The sequence below is a fragment of the Metopolophium dirhodum genome, chromosome 4 (genome assembly GCF_019925205.1).
Source record: "Metopolophium dirhodum isolate CAU chromosome 4, ASM1992520v1, whole genome shotgun sequence".
NCBI classification, from domain to species: Eukaryota; Metazoa; Arthropoda; class Insecta; order Hemiptera; family Aphididae; genus Metopolophium; species Metopolophium dirhodum.
The window spans coordinates 29,995,268-30,016,207 of NC_083563.1; the positions used below are offsets into that span (position 1 = coordinate 29,995,268).

A 20,940-nucleotide genomic window follows, 5' to 3' on the forward strand; every position below is an offset into this window, starting at 1 on the left:
TAATAATAATAATAATAATAATACTTTATATTCGCCGTCTTATTATTGTACACGCACACGTACGTTCATCTCGTCGATCTGTGAATGGCCCCGCATACCTAGATAGACGTACTGTTGCAACATGTCGCATATCTGTATAATATATGCGCGATACTATATTATATTATCTACTAGGTATATGCTCTACAACTCATTTCATAATTAATTGATCTGCATATATTATAATATCATATAATATGATATTACGTATTATGAGTTTAAGCAAAAGACAAATTGAGCTACTTGCAAAACTGTCTTGCATTTATTTTTATTTACAGCAGGCCGTTAAACGAAATTAGGGAAGTATACTATCGTAAACGAAACCACGGTTCTGGCCAGTGTCCGGCAAAATCATGACCTGGCCCAAAATACTGAATGAATAACGTATTGACTTAAGAGAATTTTAAAATTAAAAACTTATTTTGAATTAAATTTTGTTTTTAATATTTATTACTTGGCCTGTCCTAGTAATATTTTCTAGTTACTAGTTACTATAATATTTATTTATTTATTAATTATTATTTTTTTATTTAAGATGTTACCGGCTTCAACAATACTAAGGTTATTAGCTAACATTTTTTTTACATGTTTTATATATTATACAATTATGTTAATATTTGCAGTAAAAATTTTATATGTATCGTGTTAAATGCACGGCGTTGTAATACTCATGTTGGTTTAAATTCATCTGTAAGTAAATTGGAAGGTAGAAAAAATGTATATTCTTAATAATTTACATCATCTAATGAAAAAACTCGACACTCATCGTTGGACTATAAGATTTTATAATAATACACACAAAACAATTAAATAAAAATTAGGGTGTAGTCCTACGATTACAACCAATATAAAAAAAACTAAGGTCGATTAGGTTATTAACAATTATGATAGATTTTTAGGATATTAAAACGCGCGCATGATTGGTTTCAAGTTGAAACGTGAAGTCAGAAATGTGAAGATGAAAAGACATGTGTTTTAGCTGGCGGTATATATTATACATAAGTCTTCTTATATACATCAGTCATGTTTCAATCGAATCGGTCATTATAACAATATTGATGTACAAAAATTAGTTTTGAAATAAAATGTACCTATTGTAAATATAAGTGGGTAGATAAAGCGAGCGAGTAATATGCGTGCAAGTGTGTAACGGTGTAAGACTGCAAACATATTTTATGGTACAGGAAATGTCTCCTAATTACAGGAAATGTATTCTATTATCAGGATATGACTCCTACTATTAAGAAGATGCAAGTGCGTGCAAATAATGTTTATCAAAAGACATGGGTCTTAGCTGGCGGTATATATTATGCATAAGTCTTCTTATATACATCAGTCATGTTTTCAATCAAATCGGTCATTATAACAATATTGATGTACAAAAATTAGTTTTGAAATAGTACCTATTGTAAATATAAGTGGGTAGATAAAGCGAGCGAGTAATATGCGTGCAAGTGTGCAACGGTGTAAGACTGCAAACATATTTTATGGTACAGGAAATGTCTCCTAATTACAGGAAATGTATTCTATTATCAGGATATGACTCCTACTATTCAGAAGATACAAGTGCGTGCAAATAATAATTATCAAAAGATATGGGTTTTAGCTGGCGGTATACATTATGCATAATTCTTCTAATCTTCGTATATACATCAGTCATGTTTTCAATCGAATCGGTCACTATAACAATAAATTGATGTACAGTGTACACAAATTAGTCTTGAAATAAAATGTAGGTACCTATAGTTAATTTAAATAAGTAAAGCTAGCGATATATATATGCGTGCAGCGGCTTAAGACTGGAAACATTTTAGTATGGTACAGGAAATGTCTCCTAATTTCAGGAAATGTAATCTATTGTCAGGATATGACTCCTACTATTGAGAGGATGCAATTGCGTACAAATAATGTTTATCAAAAGACATGGGTTTTAGCTGGTGGTATATATTATGCATAAGTCTTCTTATATACATCAGTTATATGTTCAATTGAATTGGTCCTCTTACAACCATTGTAAATCAATGGTTCAATTGGTAAGTTAAATTGTTTTAACAACATTAATAGCTCGTTTTTAGACGCCTTAACTATAAGTGGCGTCATAACCCGTAGCTTCTCGGGCAGTGTTTCTGATTGATTGTTGTATTTTTTTTTTCCCTTTTCCATCTGTCTTTATTAGCAGTGCCTTGAAATTTGCATAATATATAACGACGGTTTTAGGAGTTTTTGATTAATTCAAGAACTTCCCATTTTTTCGACATGACTGGTGGTATGGGCTTATGTCTTAGCTCATAAACTATGTCCCGATATTTGAAGCACATATAAGTGACAAGTCGCTCGTTTAGACGTGCTGCCGGCTATGTACGTGTATACTTGTCGCATATTAATTCAAATAACTGCATTATCCCTAGGAATTCATGAGTGATAACTATAGTGATAATGAGTGATAAATATGCAAAGAGTATGCTCATGCATGCATAGATAACGCATCTCAAACACTTAAATTGTCGCTAATATGTACTAATAAATAATAAATAATAAGTATTTACAGAGGCTTGATAAGCTATGGTATATGATCTAAGGTTTAAATGAGCCGCATGCCCGCATATTATAGTTTTGATGTTCTAGAACAGCTTGTCCGCTTTATTAGAACTTTAAGTACTATTTGGCAAATTAGGTAAAAGCATCGTTTGTAGAATATTACTTGACGCGTCATGATTTTTTTTATGTGAACGAAGTAGTCTTAAAAATTTTGAAATGTAAGTAAAATGTGTATTGTCATTTTCCGTCACTAATCAATAATAATAAGTCAAAGTGATTACGCTTCTCATTATATACATTTTTCAGAGAAAATACACTGCGCTCCTGGTGCTTTAATGGTGGTTGTATTTTTTTCTCAAGTCCCCAAAAATGTACAGAAACATATTGATCATTTGTTTTCAAATTTTATTATATTCACTTCACCTGTTGTCTGCTACCCTCATCCAGAAGGGAGACTCTCGGGCTGAGACACGATTGAGCATAAAACACCTTTTTTTCGACACGATTAAACCAAATTGTGGGAGTATCAAAGAAAATCGGAATACGAAAGAAAACCTACATGATTGAGCTTAAAAAACTCTGCAACGTTGCCATTTTTCATTTTAAGCTATATTATACAAAAATATTTATTTAAATAATTATAATAATTTAAAATACATATAACATATCAAAAAAAAAATAACATGATTTCATAGTCGATAAAATTGTCACATTTCATAAATCTGTTTGATAATAATAATAATAGTTATAAAAATAATAAAATCAAAATATGGTACGATTTAAAAACAATACTACCTAGTCAAGAATACTATAGACTATAGAGAATGAGTGATCGAACACTGATATTATTTCTATAATGATTTTGGAATAAATTGTACCTTAATTTATTATCTTATATTTTCCCCCAATTTGAATGTTTAAAACGTCGGAACTTTGTTGCTCGGGAACTAATTTATTAATCGATAACACTGTCGATAAATCTGGGCTCAGTTCACGGCTCGCGTCTGATATCATAATAATTGGTGTAATAATACGTGAAAATACGAAATTACAAAATTTCGGCCACGTGAATGTGGCAACATTGCATAAAATAGTCTATGCTCAATCGTGTTGCTAAAAAGGTATATTATGCTCAATCGTTTTATGTTCAATCGTGCTTTACCGGACTCTCGGACGGTTTCTCATCGGGACCAACGGCAGAATACACGTACTTACGTTTTCGCGATACCTCTCCACGCAACGGAGACGATCCTCGCCGCCGTCCGCCCGCAGTCTGCACGGAGCTGCATGTATTGCTGGCGTTACCCCCGGGTCCAGCCAGCCGATCAAGTCCCCAAAACTGTTCCCGACCTCAGCTCCCCTGACTGAGGTGATGTACTTCGCATCGTCACATTGCTCCTCCACCGCCGCCTGCGCCGCTGGCACAGCAGACCACGTCGTCTCTGATCCCTTCATCCGGCCCAGTACTGGATTCATCGTCCGGTTGAATAATTGCTGACGAGGAGTCGCCGCCCGCGATCTGGGTCGCATAATACAACAGGCCCGCCAAATCCGCAACGGTAGGGTTATCTTGGAAGTTGTCAAATACTTACGCTAAATTTTGTTACCAATATCTCGTCCTCGATGTGGTTGATGATATTGCTACCTAATGAGGTCTTTGATGGTTTTACCATCTCTTGGGTTGTGGTTTCGATATTATGTGATTCTGCCATTTTCTCTGCAGGTACATTGTGCGCGTAGTCGGAATAATTGAAAATGAGACGATTCCGAATTTCGTCCGAGCGCCGTTGTCAATAATTTTAAACAAACATCATTTATTAGTAGCCAGCTACGTATAGTACGACATCATATTATTAGTCGGCCAGCATCAGGCCATCAGGGGCCGTTTATTTTTCCAAACGTCTTTATTATTATTATTGTTGATATATCAATCTACTAGACATACGCAGGGGTTAAAATTTGTACGGGTTATATGTCAATGAGTGGTGGGGCACGGTACGATCACTCATGGGCCATGGCATGGTATGGAGGGAAGTAGAGGCAATGGTGGCTCGTGATGATTAGTAGGTAGATGGTATACAATTATATTAGAAAAATTCAAATTATAATATTCTTTGTCTAGGTACTATTGTTTTAATAGTTCTATGTTAAAAAATTATTTACTTTTTAGAATACAATATCAATATAATAATATTTTATTATATTTTATGTAAACGGCATACGCATAGGCAATCTATAGTCACACAAGCGAATTGAGTGTACTGTCATCAGCTCGTCCTTTGTAATATTGTATATCGTCGGTGGAAATGCCAACTGATGAGTGATGTAAATCTAACCCTAATTTTTTTTTAAAAGTGAGTTTATAATTGGATATTATTCTTAACACATTAATATACATTCTGGCCAAGTATTGAATATTATATTATTAGATACGTTATTACTTATTACTGTTAAAAATAATTTACTATAGTAAATAGAAGTCAGATTATTTGACGTTTGTAGTTAGATTAGCTATTACAGTTTATGTATTTATTAATTATTATCAGTATTGATTTTGGGTTGTTGTACGTTAATTATTCTTATTTATAGTTATTTAATGTTGAAAATATGAAATAAAAATATGTACTATGTATTAAGTATATTTTAATTCGTGTTTGAAAATAATGAAGAATTTATTATTTTGTTATTATGATATAAAACCTTGACAACTGTTTTTATAGTTGCTCACTTGCTCTTATTCTTAGTGATAACTGATAATAATTCAATAACTAAACAAAAAATATGTTTTAATTACTACTCAATACGTTAAACTTATACCAGTTACCCGTAGTACATAATGAGTTATAATATATTAATTACTAATTAGTAAGCACCTGGCTACTAGCTGTTATTAAACCGGAATGTTAAAGAAAAATGTTAAAATGTTAACAAATTGTGATCATTGATTAATATTTGTAACATTAAACATATTGTCATATCACACATCATTGTAGTAATACGCGAATCATAGTAATTATCACTAACCATGATTATATTCAATAGAAACACTAAACAACTCGAATGACGTTAACTCTACGTGTATTGGTGTATTGGTGTTATACCTATAATATTGCATTTGGTTTTTGCTATTGGACAGTTGTAGACTTCACATTTACAATTTAACTATGGATATATAATATAATACATAAATATATTAGGAATTAGGTACTGTAGATTTAAAATGAAGATAGCGGGTAATTTTTTAGTCAAGACTGTTGTTAAATTTAAGAGGATAATTTTCAATAAAATAAAAACAAAATTATTCCACTGCCTATTTGTATTCTTATTCAAAATGAATCACAATATTATATTATACAAAGTTTAAAAAAATATATTATCTCATACAAGATACAAAATTACACATTTGAAAAGTTTCAATATACTTTCCTATTAAGGTATAGAATATTATTAAAAAATTACGAACACAATAATTGTATGTATTATGTAATCACTCATTAAACGTATAACGCGTTGCAGGTATTAATGCTCTTACAAAAACCTTGTACACTAGGCAAGGTGAATTTATAAATTCACCTTGTTATACGAAAATAACATAGATAATATCGTTATTCTAATAAAATTATAAACTATATAATAGTATAATATTATGTTTGATAAATTATAATGTATAATGTCATAAATTTACAACAAAGTAAGAGACATTGAAGTTTAAAATGTAAATGTAAGCTGCAAATTATACGAAACAAATTTCTAAAAATAGCTGTGAAAGCTACCAGCCGGTTCATGCAAAACAACAAGCAAACAATTCCACTACCAATATACCGGAAGACAGTACACGGCCAGTCGGATCAATGAACAACTCAATAGAAGGAGTCTTACATTACCGAATAGAAAAAAATAACAACAAATAATCAACTGAAACCACGTCTATGGCTTGTCACCAAGATTTTTCATACTTCCATCATCAGGACATGACGAAAATATAAACAAAAATTAAAAAGAATAATGTAAATCCATCTACAATTATTAGACTATACGACCAAATGAGGCTTCCGGTTAGAGCTAAATTAGTGTGCCACAACCTTTCAAGGCTCTTACCGCTTTCCTGACGATCGTATAATAATATAATTATAATTTATAAATAATAACCATACTTACATCGTACTTTTACTAGCTCGTATTTTCAAAACTGATTTCGCGGGCGTAACAATATAATTTTATTGTTAGCACATCTTTGGTCTGGACGAGTTGGCGGGATTAGTTTGGCCATCAGCCGAGGTCACACTGTTTGATTGTGAACGCTGGTTATTCCCGCGTTTTCCAAATTGGAGGCAAACCATTCATAACGCGATAAAGAAAAATAACGCGTTTCCCGCGTTTGCCTTTGCCTGACACAACGACGGTCGCCACTCGCCAATCGCCGTTCGCCATTCGCCATATTCGTTGTTATTTTTTTTATCCATTACAATTTGTCATTCGTCATTCGCCATTTGCTCGTTGCTCACGTTTTTGTCTTCCTTCACCCGGTGTCGCACTCGAGTTCGTTTACCACTTCGTTTAAATCTTAACATTTATCCGTGCCCATACGCCGTCGTCATCATGCCCAGCCCCATGAAGAAAGTACGCAAATGCACCGAAGAAAACGTTTTGGCTTTCTCCAAACTCTCCGAACATGGTTTCCAGCCCACCAAGGGTAGCGAACACGCGGCCGGTTACGACCTGAGGAGGTAAGCTCGTCGCCCATGAATTAATGATAAACTGTATTAAACAGAGCAGTGTATTGTGTGGATTAGTTGTTCCATAGTCCCATTCAATTCTAAACAATTTATTTTTTAGTTCTAATTAGGTACTACATAATTGTCATTATAAATTATAATATTAGATACCTATCCACAACGCCCCTTTGAAAATCAATCATTGGACTCATCAGCCCGTGTTCGGGTTTATGCTATTTTGATGGCACTTTAATAGGTTAGGTTAGGTCATGATATAAAAACAAGGTGTGATCGTAGCTTTTTGACGGTCAGATACTTCGGTAAGCACGTGACGTAGAGTAGTGTATAGTAATAATAATTTAATGACAATACGATAATACGGGTAAGCAAGTGACGTATTGCGTGGACTTGGACCAAATGTGTACTTTTGCGATCATACCATGTTGTTTATATCATGGGTTGGATCATGGATATATAATATAATATGTCTATGGGTTAGGTATGAGCCATACCTATATATATATGTTATACTTACTACATAGTACCATTCTTCACCATGTCGATATGTCGTGACATTTTAATTGAAGAAAAAAACTATTGGGTTAAGAACGAATGAGTCGATGGTAGTGTAGTGAAGTTGGGTATTATACATTATTGTGAAATTATTAGACTTAAGCACCACTGATGTAGTTCTCTATACCTATTATCGTAACTACAACTAACTGTCTACTTGTGTATCTGCAGTGCCTATTCATATGTTGTGAAAGCCCACGGAAAAGAGCTGATCAAAACCGACATCCAGATTAAAGTGCCCCAAGGTACCTATGGCCGTGTCGCTCCACGTTCTGGTCTTGCTTGGAAAAATTTCATTGATGTTGGTGGTGTGTATTACAACTGCAAATAACTATTTATTTATTACACTTTTTTTTACATTTATTACTGTTGTTTTAGCTGGTGTGATTGACAGTGATTATAGAGGAAACGTTGGTGTTATACTATACAACCATTCTGATGATGACTTCGTAGTAAATAAGGGCGATAGAGTTGCACAACTTATCTGCGAGATGATAGTTTATCCAGAAGTAGTAGAGTTTAAGGTATGTTATATAATTTTTAATAACACTATAATTAATTTAACTATCTTTATTTTCTTATTTCAGACATTGGATGAGACAAATCGAGGTGAAGGTGGTTTTGGATCTACAGGCACTAATTAAAATTTCCAATTATGTATTCTGTTATGAATTTTTTATCAAAATATTGTGATACCTAATTAAATTAATCTCTTTTTGTTAAGCTATGTACACATGGACCCTTATGTGATCCATAAACCTGACGTAATTTGTTAGTTAATTGGTAAAAAAAAAGATAACTTATAAGTTTTTTTTTGTAATAATTATTATTTAATTTACATCATTTACATACAATTTGTAATTTATCCTAATACATTGAAACAATATAACATTTTTAATATTAGTACTAAATCATTTTAATTTTTTTACTGTTGATTTCTTATACAAACAAACTAAATTGTTATTAGTTACAGCTACAAGATATTTGCCACTATAGTGCACAGCACATTTAGCCATTACTATGTCATAAACATCTACTTCCAATTTCTTTTTCTTTTTCAAAAACTTGTCTTCAAGTTTGGGCCATTTCAATACTGAATTGACAGTAATGACCTTCGAATCACTTGTTGAAGATTTGAAGGCTAAGTCCTTCAGGTTGTAAATCCATACGCTACCCCTATCATCCCCACACGCTAAGAGCTTGCCATCTGTAATATGTATGAATAGAATATTTATTATTATAGAGAATTGGGGTTTTAATTTTAATAATACTAAATAGTAAATACAAACCAAGTCCAACACTACAGCTCATAAAATAGTTGTCTGTATCACTCCATTGAAGTATATAAGTTGGTTTTACTAAACACCTGTTGTCCTTAGTTTTTGACAACACTGCATCTAGATTGAAAATGTATATAACTCCATGCAGTGCCACTTTAGTGGCAATCCAACTGTCTTTAACAATCTCTATTGAATCAATCACATTTTCATTTTGATCTTTGTACATTTCATTAGGATTTTTGGGAAGTTCAAAATCTAATAGTTCTTGATCCTGGCTGCAGATAAATTGTGGTAGTTTAGAAAGGGGTAAATCAATACTTATAAAAATTATGAGAATCCTTATCGCCAAATAGAAATTATTAACTACATTCAATAAACTAATAATGATTAATGGGTTATTTTTTTTTAAATTATACAGTATTATAGGTTATAAATGATATTAATTGGTTAATAGTATCACACATTTGCATATTTTTTGTGGAATGCTTGACACGATGCTTTCAAAGATTACTTATATGCTTTAAGTACACACTATGTTAACAACAAACTTTTTTGTATTCTTAAAGTATTTTCTTAACATATTTCTAGTAATATTAAGTGGATGCTTCACCCGCTACACCCAAATGCAAAACATGGAAAAAATTATTTTGGCGCGGGAAAGAACAAAGAAGGCTATAGTCACAACTAAGAAACAAAATTTTCACCACATAAAAAAAAACTTTGGCTGTGCATTATCGTTTTTATTTTTTTGAAATCACAACTTCAAAAAAAGTTGTTTAAGTTTGAAAAACAAAAACAATAATGGATTTTTAAATAAGAACTTTATAAATGATATCAAAAAAATAAAAACGATATTACATAGCCAAAGTTCTCCTTTTTAAGTAGTGAAAATTTTGTTTCTTAGTTATGACTGCAGCTTTCTCAATTCTTTCCCGCGCAAAACAGTTTTTGATATTTTGTAGGAAGGGGACAACACATATATGTGTAGCATCCTCTTCAGAAAAAAAATATAATTAATAAATATACATATTGTACTACAACATAATGTAATCTGGTTATTAAATAAAGCAATTCACAAATTTACCTTGATTTTTGAAGAAACCCAGGATCAAATTTGATTTCTTAATAAATCAGTTATAAGACTTATTTATATGGCACTGTGCAACTCAATTTCTACTATACGGCACAACATGTTGGGGAGGCACTATCAGTGGACCTTAATACATTGCATATTACACAATAAAATATTGTAAGTCTCCCCACCATTAAAATATCCATCAGAGGAATTATTCAACCATACAAATATATTATATATTAGACAAATTTTAAATAAATCCGTACAAAACCACATATTCAATGCTACAGAAATAATAGACAGAAGAACAGGAAAAAAATACATTAAACTGTTATATACATTATTAACTAGTTCAAGAAACTCTTCTAATTACACGGGGAAAACTATATTCAACAATTTAAATAACGAAGTAAAGAGTCTAATAAAAAGTTTATGTGAAAGTCAATCCAATAATACTTAATGGTATAATAAAATAAAATAAAAAAGGCAATACATAAAACACTAAGTGATCTTGATGATAATGTGTGTATCAATAAAATTATAAAGTTCTAAACATAATATCTTATAATATGAACTTATATTATATGTAACGCTGATGTTAATTTTGTTTCTTAAGTATCTATTTACAATGTTAAGTTAAATTAATTACTTTGTATTTTTATTTGTATAAATATTTTACTATAAAACAAATTTATTGTAATATCCATGAACTCCGCTTCTAGCTCAGTTGGTATTCGTATCAGCTATTATTAAATTAATTTATTATAATTATTTAATTGTACCATATTGTTTTGGCTAAATAAATAAACAAATAAATAAATCCGGGGAACTTTTTAGAATTTTTAAGTTTAATGCATTTTTCAATATTTTTAAGGGAATTTAAATCCGAGTTGATATTCATTTAGCCAAGTTTAACTTTTTATAGTTTCACAATAGATTAAATATGCAATTTGTACATGATTTTAGTCTATGGTTGCATACATACAAGGTAATTCTTTTATCACGAAACACTCATTATTTCAAAAAGTATTAGGGAATGTTTTTGAAAATATTTTTTTACATAGTTTCAAGTTGTTAAAAAAAACAACGTTCTTATTAAAAAATCATATTTTTTATCCTTATTATTTTATTAAGTTTTTATTTTTTTGAATGACAACATAGAGTTTTAATTTCATATTCCAAAGCAGAATATTTTTCTAAATATTTTGATACATAAAAATCGAATTTAGGATGAGTACTTTTTGAGTTATAAGTATTTAAAGTAGTGGACAAACATTTTGCGGAGTAACCGCGTACCACTCATCTCCTAAACTTTAAATACTTATAACTCATAAACTACTCTCTCTAAACTCGATTTTTATGTATCAAAATACTTACAAAAATATTCTGCTTTGGAATATGAAATTAAAACCACGTTGCTATTCAAAAAAGTAAAAACTTATTAGGATGAAAAATAAGATTTTTTAATAAAAATTTTGTTTTTTTAACAACTTGAAACTATGTAAAAAAATATTTTTAAAAACATTAATACTTTTTGAAATAATGAGTGTTTCATGATAAAAAAATCACCCTGTATGTACGGGTTACCCAACTCATCATACAAGACCTAAAATAATAAATATGCTATGGACCATAGGTAGGTAAACACTGATTTAGTCAGTAATATTAATAAGTATTTTAATTGTTTAATCTACTTATTATATTATACTGGTTGAACACTGTTGGTGGTCGTTGGATTCCGTTTCTTATGACCAGTAGTATACACGGCTTAACTTCAACACTGACAAAGAGGATAAAGGGAAAATTACAGTCAATCTAAGGGATTAACTTAGATAATGCTATTATTTTAGATCTATTAACTTTTTATTCTGGCTTAAAAATATAAAAAAGATAAATCTCATCAGTTGTCTTGACCTTTTGTCTTCAATGGGGATTTGGTTACCCAGGGGTACCACAGCAATAAACCACACCATTTGCGAAGCCTCATGCAATTTAATTACCTAATAGTGCTAAGTACTACATTAATAACCAATTCATATTTTAAATAATAAAATAAATTGTGTTACCTCTGAGAGCTATCCCATCCTTTTAAACCAACATTAGTGGCAATGAGTAAATAATCATTTATTTCACAAAACGCTAATCCAAAAATTTCGCACTTGAGATCAATGTTGTATCGGTTTTCAAGATTTATGATACGACTATCATCAGTTTCAAATTGGAGGATGTATAAGTATCCATTGTTTAATGCACCTAAAAACAGACCATCACATTAGTCGATGAATAAAAATAATACAACAAAAATTGGCATTGAGGAAATACTCACAAAACAATATATTTTGGGAAGGATGAAATAAAATGGAACTAATAAATATCTTTTTATTGTTCCCTTGGAACAAACTGTAGTGAAGGTATGCTGATTTGGATAACAAGTCTATGAGCACAATTGTATTGTTAGTCCCGCCAGTGGCCAATATATTATTGCGGGGGCATGCTGTACTCCAAGATAATGTATACAACAGTCCTCTATGAAAATATAAGAATTAGAATTAACTCCCACTATAATATATTCTAAAATAAAATCAAAATTTAAAACATATATGAGACGGTATAATAGGAAAAAAGCCACCGTAAAATCTGTGAAAATTTTTTTAATCAGATACACATATTCTTCCTAACAGAATCAACAATTATTTTTACTGTAGTAAAAAATGTTCAATGAGAAATTTAATCCGAATCTATAACATAGAAATATTGGAGTGGTGATAAATGTATTTCCTCAGAGAAATGCTAACAAATATCATAAATTGAATAAAATTAATATGCTATTTTGTAGACAAACAAAACATATTGAAACCAGTTGAATTTAATCTTACACTTAGATTGTACATCTCAGGTGTGTGAACAGATTTGGCTTGTAGCCACATCAGAATTCTTTTTTTGGTGGGTACCAAAAGACATCGCTTAAAGTATTTTCCACCTAACTGCTGGAATTTGGAAGTATTATCATGACGACATCGCATTCTATAACTCTGGAGATAAGTTATTTAATTTTGTATCAATCAGGGATTTAAATACTGTTAAAGATAATATGAAATATTTTAAAAATGTAGTTTTGTTTCCTGGCTTTTTTCTTTAGATTCTTTACAGACATAATATTCTGATAGCTAAGTATCTAATAACAATATAATATATTTTCTGTTAGGTACCTATATACTTATATTATACTATGCAATGTGTATAATTTAATGTGTAAAACTTATTTAATGAATAATGATCTAGATTCTATATAGACAGATATAAAAATGTATTATTTAACAAGCATAATATGACAAATTTTCATATAGTCTGTTGTATTACTATCAGATACAGAGAAGGGAAAACTGTAATAGAATTAAATTATTTACTTGAGATAGGTATATCTAAACTGGACAATTCCAGTCTCCACATCGATAACACAGACCTTGTTGCCACCACATGTGGCCACTAAGTGGGACTTGTTGGACGGCTCGAACGCCGCATACCACACCTATAACCGACAATGAATGATACATTAATACACCGTGTTTGACAACATTATTATGCCCTGTGTGTGGTTGAAGTGTACTACATAACAAGTCTAATTAGTTATTACCCGTTGTCAGTTGTTACCTGTGTGGAGACGTCAGCCGAATCATTGTCGGACTTTGAATGGCACCTGAGGAAATGGTGTGCCACAAATTCACCCATAATCGATGGATGTCAGACAGGCAGATGGTCGATCTATGCAGGCAGCAGGGTAAGTTTTGTACGGTTTCTAATATCACGGTATCCTATTTAGGGAATAATATTCAGGAATCAGGACTGTCAGTAGAACGCTAATCTAATACTACGGATTAATATACGATAAAAAAAAAAAAGTGGTAAACTAAGGAGTCCGGTACTCGGCTAATATTAATTATTAATACGTTTCAAATTCAAATGTGCGTTTAAATTTATTTACGAGGACGTTCGATGTTTGATTTCATGATTTGACGAGTATTTCGGATTTCCCTCCATTTACACGGCATGTACTTGTGAGCATAGAAAAGAATCTATTGCCGTTATTGTTCTATGTTATCACTTGAGCGTTCATAATCAATAGTTCAATGTTGATAACAAGCCACCGAAATTACAAATGATAATACACATTTAAAAATCTACTATCTTAGAATCTTCCACGATCCGCACACGACGCACGTGGCCGTAGTGTCTTCACGACGTTCAAGAGTCAAGACACAGACTCTACTTGTCTACTACTCTATATAGTACAGTAGTAATGTGTGCGCTCGTGCAGCTATTAGGTGTCGTGGTTTCTGTCTATTTAGTCGTAGAGTTTTAGTGCTCTAGTGTCTCGTCTCTGGAATCTGCTGCCTGGTAAATTATTAGTACTTTAGTGAATAGTAAGTCAGTAATCGGTGCTGCGGAGCCCAGTCATTTGTCAGTCAACCAATCTAGTCGTTTGTGTTCTAACTTCTAATTCCCATTTTGGAATAAATACCGTTTGATCGACCACAAAGTTTGGCATTAATCTAACTGTTGTTCACTCAGCCAGCTGTTGCCGACGCAAAGATGACGGAGGAGTACATCAAAACTGTTTCGGTCCACATGGACAATTTGAATGCGCATCCTCATTGCTCTCACGGTAATTATTGTTGTTTGTTCATTTGTTGATATTTTGGTGTAAACGAGTCTTCTTTAGTCGTCGTGTATTGCAGTGACCAGACAACAATTTATGCAATGGCATGTGTCTGTACTTGACAGAAATCAGTGGCACTGAAGTTTTTAAAATCTGGTCGGGCAATTTCAAAACTTCCCGGCCTCAATATCTTAATTATTTAATTTACTCTAATAACCCTAATATACATTTATTCATAATTATGGTTTAAATAAACTCATGCTCATAATAAAGTTATGATGTAAATAAAATGTGGCCAACTTGACGCTAGCATGGACTAGGCGCCACTGAACAAATAGAATATTAGGTATATGACTTAGAATGGAAGAAAAAAATGTAATCTTGGTAAAGCATTTTTATAATTTTGTTTAGAATTTAAATATTTTATAGGTAATAAAATACTAAATATTTATGAGGATAGACTCACAATCTATTATAATACCAATATTCTTTTTATTGAATAATTACTTATTTATTAACTTACAGTTAAAATTGTTGGGTTAGAGATAGTAATTTTTTGTTGTCTGATTAGCTTTTGATTGTGATTGATTTATCCTATTAATTAATTTTTTTTTGTTTTAAGGACCAACGCTGTTGTTTTCTCGAGGATCCGACAATAAAAAGTTTTACTCTTGCTCGGCACATAGAGATAAAAAAAAATGTTCTTTTTTTGTTTGGGAAAATCAAATTGAATCAATTGGACAACAATTCATGGAACAATATGAAAGAGATCTCATTGTTACAAAAATGATGAGATATAAATTACAATCCAGGTAATAATCATTAACTTATCTAATTACTTTTAATTTGTATCTTATAAAATGTTCAGAGTTTCCAAAATTTGACACCAAAGCAAAAAGAAGTAACTTGCCAACGGTAAGTGTTTTTAGAAAATAACATGAGAATTTTTGAACATTTTATAAGATAAAAAATAAAATTGCAATAAAATAATAAGTTACAAAGTAACTTTTTATTTCATAATCAAAATTTCCAAATCCATGTAAAAATTAACTCATTACAAATGTACCATGTTTTTGGAAAAAACTCGAATTAGGTATTTGCAAATTTTAAAAAGCAGAATGCTCGGTAACTCAATTCTAGGTTTAAGACCATGGTAAATGGATGAAAATGACTTGGAAAAAAATATATACTTATCCATATCTGGTAGCAAAATAAGGGAATTGATATTCAAAAAAACTCACCATTATATAGCTTGGATTTCCAGCTTGGTCTACAAAAAATCAAGAGCATATAGGATAATATGCAACTCCTATAACTTCCAAGCCCTATTAGTTTATAATATAAAATATTTATACTGTGTTCAGCGACAGAACGTGCTGCGCAGCGACCAAAACTGGTTCCACCACGCAACACTGTAGCATCGAGGAACCGGTTTTGATAGCAGGGTGTTGCGAGAGAATGCACAAAACCGGAGGTTTCTCTCGCTGAACAGAGTATAGAATGTATAACATTCCATAACAGTTTTAAATTTCTTTCAGATACGATCACGTGAAAAATTTAAACCCAGAAGAAAGATGTTTCTGTCAGAAATGTGGTGAATTATTTTCTAAGACTGAACAGGATTTGCATTCAGACCATTGTGAAATGCTAGTAGAAAATATAAATGACTTAAAATTATCTCACCCTTCACAGGTAGTAATCATATTATATTATAAACATATTTTAGTTATTATACTATAAATTATATTAATTTGATATAAAATGTGTGGAAATTAATTTAGTTGTTTAGACCACTTCAAGAATCTAAAAGCGAATCTCAATATTTTTTTACCGAAAACACAATTGAAATGTTGATAAAAATGTTTCGCTCAGTTGGTACAACTAATGTTATTTGTATCGGTGCTCCTACTATACATGAAAGGATATTATGCGACGTACCTGAAATGAAGAGTTTTTTACTTGACATTGATCATAGATATGTATGTAAAATAATATTTATTTATTGTTATCTGACTTAATGTTAAAAATTTGATATTTATACTTTCAGCTGCAATTTTATGAAAGTGACCATTTCAGATGGTTTAACATGTATAACTGCCATATACTTGAGGAATGTGACACGGAGTTTGTATTGGAAGATATTTTGACCAAAGGAGATTCTACAGCCGTATTTATTGACCCACCATTTGGTGGCAGACTTGAGCCATTAGCATACACACTAGAAAAATTTGATGAAATTAGGAAAAAAAACAACAAAAGCATATTATCAAGTAAACATATTTCATCTTTCTCATTGTGTTTAAATTATTATTCAATGGATAATTTATTCTTTAGAGTTTCTGGTATTGCCTTATTTTATGGAACGATTTGTGGTCACCTGCTTACCTGGTATGTCAATGCTAGATTATAAGATTGACTATATAAATCATAAGAAGTTTAATAGTTCTGGTTTGTAATTTTAATGTTAAACTGTTTTTTTTTGTAACTGTAAATACTACAACACATTTATTTTATTTTATATTTAGGGAGGAATAAAGGGTCTCCAATTCGAATATTTACAAATGTAGATCAATGCAAGATATCTTTACCGGTAGAAGAAAATTATAGATTTTGTGATGAATGTAATCGATGGGTTTGCTCAGAAAATGTACATTGCTACAAGTGCAATAGTTGTACATCAAAGGTATACATATTTTTATTAGGTAATATTAAAAAAATTATAGTTTGTATAAGTACTTAAGTCTCGACCCCCCATAAAGGATTAATATAATTATTAATTGATAACTATTGTAAGTCATATGTAAGGTTTGGGACTTCTTGCATTTACATGTTTTTTTGTAGTGGTTGTTGTTTATTCTAGGTAAATTATAAATTTGTTTTATGAAATGGCAAAATTAAGTACAAAGTTTGAATTTTTATATTTTTGCATATTTAGTCATACTTATATGAAAATAGCATATTTGAGCATTTTTTAGCATATTTCACATTTTTTTATATTTTTGTGTACGTCAAGTTGGGAAAAATCATTTTTGGATAGCATTCAAGAATATTTCTTAAAATAATTTATGTTTTGGTAGGTAGCATAGGCGCAAATAGTGTTTGAGATTTGGGGAGGCTGAAGCCTGAAGCTACATATTGAATAAAGAGGAGGCTTGGCTCCTAAATCCCCCCCCCCCCCTATTTGCTCGTATAGTAGATAGGTACGTAAGATTTATGTGTCTCTTTGTGACAAAATTTTGGTAAAACTAATTGAACTCTAGATTATATGAAGAAATAAAAATCAGTAGATACCTACGTGTTCGTTTATCACGGTGTTTGCATATATCACGTTATTCGTTATTACTTATTCCTTACCTCTGTAAATGTTCCAGTATACTATAGTTCCAAAATGCCTAAAACATGCAATAATGATGTCTTATGAATCAATATATTTTATTCGAATTCGTAAACCCGTGTATAAACTATATTTATTACTATTTATGAGTTTACTTATCTTTGAGTTTTTTTTTCCAAAATAGTAATATGTTTTATGCATTTTTTGAAAGTATTATAAAAATTTAGCTGCATATTTCGATTTTGCAACTAACAATGATAAAAAAACATTGATAAATTACTGGTGATGTGGTGTCCTTTGAAAAATTACATCATAACAAGCTATCAAACATTATTGACCTAAGTATAGTAGTCAAACGAGTGAAGACTAAATAGAATATGGGGTTGCAAAGCCCCCCTAGTTGCCCCCCCCACCAGTTTTTAATCATATTTTAGTTTAAAATATAAATTATCAGTCTTAAATGGTTGCTAAATTTCTAGCCCTCCCCCACCCCAGAAAAATGTCCCAAGTGTGTTCAAGTTAGATGGATTAACTAAGTATAAAATCACTTTTTGATATTTATTCTTATTTTAAACTCTTGTTTATAAAATTTTTAATTTCACAGAATGGTCGTGCATACATACACTGTAATTTGTGTAAGAGATGTGTGAAAAGAACATGGAAACATTGCAAAGAATGTAACAAATGCTGTTTAATAGAACACAGTTGTATGAGATTTCAAACTCAAGTTAGTATATGTTTTTTGAATTAGTATTGTAATACAATTTATGACACTATTCATTGCATATTAAGCTACACTTAAATAGCATAAGCAATGAGTACTTCCCTAATTAACAAAATTTCACTTCCCATTTCGTCCACTCCATGACATCCTTTAACCCCAAGTTAGAGGGTATCCACACTGGTGGGCCTCCCTCCTCACGCTATTCATATTTTATTTATTATAGCCCATACTCTTATTGTGCCTTATTGTGTACAGATTGTGTATTTTATTAATAATAATAAAAAAAAAAAAGCAATGAGCATAATATTTCAAAATGAACAATAGCACGTACTAAACATTTTAATTGAACTATCAATTATTAGAGTATGGTTACATATACATATACAGATCTGCCACTGCTTATTATACAGTATTAAGATTCTCTCAGCTAATATGATAATATAATCCCTAATATATCATAAAATTTACTTATTTTTAAAAAATTAACTTATTATTTAATATAATATTTGTACTATAGCTGTATATTTATATGTTATAGGGAAGAATAAAGGACAGACCACGTAAAAAACATACATTGTCAAAGGCATAAATATGAATAATATTCAATATAAAAATGTTTTATGGATTAAATTATAAGAAAATATATCATATACAAATTATATTTTATTGAATTATTTGTAAAATTGAACAATACTCAGTCGTTTTGATTTATTTAAAAAACTTAATAGTTTGATCTTTACTAAGGATACTATTTAGGTGTTGAATTTATTAAGAGAAATAGATTTATGGTGTCTAATTCCCAATTATATAGCATTATTATTATAGATACTGAAGTCTAAAATACCTACCTTACAAAAATCTTCAATATTGATTTATGATCAGTCGAGTAGTTTAGTCAGTTGTCATAATAAAACAAAATACTATTTAATTTATTGTTTGTCATTCAAATGTACAACAAAAGACAATTTCCTTATGTTTGTAGCTTTTAGACTTAAAAATGTACTTGACTGATTTTAACGAAAGTTGAAATATTACATGTTAGTATGTAACATGATATTGTTCTTAGAGATATCAGAAATATTTAAATTGTTGAGAGAGTAGTTTGAACCATGTTTGAAAATATACCAAATACTAAATAGTATATCCAATCCACCGTGGATGGATTCCACATCAGAGTTGAATTAGTTCACAAAGCAAGGTATACAGTCACAAGGATGCTGATTTGATCGTGAACTGAGCCTTGATAACTAAAATCAAGATATTATACTGATATAGCCCCGTAGTTTATGTTTGTTCATTTTTTCCTGGGCGACGCCTGAGATTATACAGCTAGTATAATATTATTATTTAATAGTTTAAACATTTCATAGTTAATTCAATATTTTCGTGATTGCCTTGCAAACCATTACAGTTATAAAATGTTTGTATGCTTGCAGAAATGTTTAACATATAGACTTCCATAGTTCATCGTATATACTATTTTTTTTTTTCTTTAAATTTTGGCTTTTGATCTCTTAAGAAATCAAATTTACTTTTAAAAAATTACAGTATTATTATAATAGGTATTTATTATTATGAGCTACTCCTTAATAGTTATTGGCCGGTACATTTTTAAAATCATAGAAAATTTGTTTTTAACATTGGTATTTTATCTTAGTAATTTTTTTTTCAGCATGAAAAAACTAACCTACCATATATTGTTAAATTTTGACCTTATTAATAATTTCTTCTTTTTCAATGCTAATATGAATTTCTACATACTTTGATGGCATTATTTTCAAATTGATATAACTATTAGTACTAAAACTAATAGTATTTATAATCAATGATATTACGTGGTTGAACTTGTATTATATATTTATATTGTATCAGGTCTTTGGAATACAAGCCAATCTAGCAATCTTAACATAAATGATCAACCATTAACAAATTATACGTGATTAATATTATACTGTGAATGAAATACCTAAAATTTATATTTTCCTTATGATTTAGAATAATGACG

At 30.5% G+C, this 20,940-nt stretch overlaps 3 protein-coding genes across 4 annotated transcripts; 2 read left to right on the forward strand and 1 right to left on the reverse strand.

The window, feature by feature from the left end:
• Positions 1 to 6,929: 6,929 nt before the first annotated feature.
• Positions 6,930 to 8,776, forward strand: LOC132942841 (deoxyuridine 5'-triphosphate nucleotidohydrolase). Its single transcript, XM_061011497.1, has 4 exons — positions 6,930 to 7,304; positions 8,037 to 8,173; positions 8,244 to 8,389; positions 8,453 to 8,776. Exons 1-4 carry the CDS (start codon positions 7,177 to 7,179, stop codon positions 8,507 to 8,509), a joined length of 468 nt encoding a protein of 155 aa, XP_060867480.1. The 5' UTR covers positions 6,930 to 7,176; the 3' UTR covers positions 8,510 to 8,776.
• LOC132942839 (leucine-rich repeat and WD repeat-containing protein 1-like) lies at positions 8,777 to 14,239 on the reverse strand. The gene is made up of 6 exons (XM_061011496.1): positions 13,872 to 14,239; positions 13,628 to 13,749; positions 12,547 to 12,746; positions 12,287 to 12,473; positions 9,155 to 9,420; positions 8,777 to 9,072 (listed from the first exon to the last, which is right to left on the reverse strand). The coding sequence occupies exons 1-6, from the start codon at positions 13,947 to 13,949 to the stop codon at positions 8,777 to 8,779; spliced, it is 1,149 nt and encodes a 382-aa protein (XP_060867479.1). The 5' UTR covers positions 13,950 to 14,239.
• Positions 14,240 to 14,394: 155 nt separating this feature from the next.
• Positions 14,395 to 19,596, forward strand: LOC132942838 (rRNA N6-adenosine-methyltransferase ZCCHC4). Of its 2 annotated transcripts, XM_061011494.1 has the most exons (10): positions 14,395 to 14,615; positions 14,790 to 14,883; positions 15,500 to 15,689; positions 16,416 to 16,569; positions 16,659 to 16,856; positions 16,925 to 17,147; positions 17,212 to 17,325; positions 17,403 to 17,560; positions 18,816 to 18,938; positions 19,474 to 19,596. In XM_061011494.1, exons 2-10 carry the CDS (start codon positions 14,811 to 14,813, stop codon positions 19,522 to 19,524), a joined length of 1,284 nt encoding a protein of 427 aa, XP_060867477.1. In that variant the 5' UTR covers positions 14,395 to 14,615; positions 14,790 to 14,810; the 3' UTR covers positions 19,525 to 19,596. The 2 variants fall into 2 exon arrangements, with proteins under 2 accessions (XP_060867477.1, XP_060867478.1); XM_061011495.1 differs by having other exon boundaries at positions 14,395 to 14,883; positions 17,212 to 17,265.
• Positions 19,597 to 20,940: the final 1,344 nt, after the last annotated feature.

Bases quoted from the DNA above. Each gene is read 5' to 3' on its own strand.
- LOC132942841 (XM_061011497.1), top strand. From the start codon at position 7,177: ATGCCCAGCCCCATGAAGAAAGTACGCAAATGCACCGAAGAAAACGTT. The intron at 8,174-8,243 runs GTGTGTATTACA...CTGTTGTTTTAG, and splicing joins AAATTTCATTGATGTTGGTG to CTGGTGTGATTGACAGTGAT. The intron at 8,390-8,452 runs GTATGTTATATA...TTCTTATTTCAG, and splicing joins CAGAAGTAGTAGAGTTTAAG to ACATTGGATGAGACAAATCG.
- LOC132942838 (XM_061011494.1), top strand. From the start codon at position 14,811: ATGACGGAGGAGTACATCAAAACTGTTTCGGTCCACATGGACAATTTG. The intron at 15,690-16,415 runs GTAATAATCATT...AATTTCTTTCAG, and splicing joins AGATATAAATTACAATCCAG to ATACGATCACGTGAAAAATT. The intron at 17,561-18,815 runs GTATACATATTT...TTAATTTCACAG, and splicing joins GCAATAGTTGTACATCAAAG to AATGGTCGTGCATACATACA.
- LOC132942839 (XM_061011496.1), bottom strand. From the start codon at position 13,949: ATGGGTGAATTTGTGGCACACCATTTCCTCAGGTGCCATTCAAAGTCC. The intron at 13,750-13,871 runs GTAACAACTGAC...TGTCGGTTATAG, and splicing joins CGGCTGACGTCTCCACACAG to GTGTGGTATGCGGCGTTCGA. The intron at 9,073-9,154 runs GTTTGTATTTAC...TACATATTACAG, and splicing joins GAGCTGTAGTGTTGGACTTG to ATGGCAAGCTCTTAGCGTGT.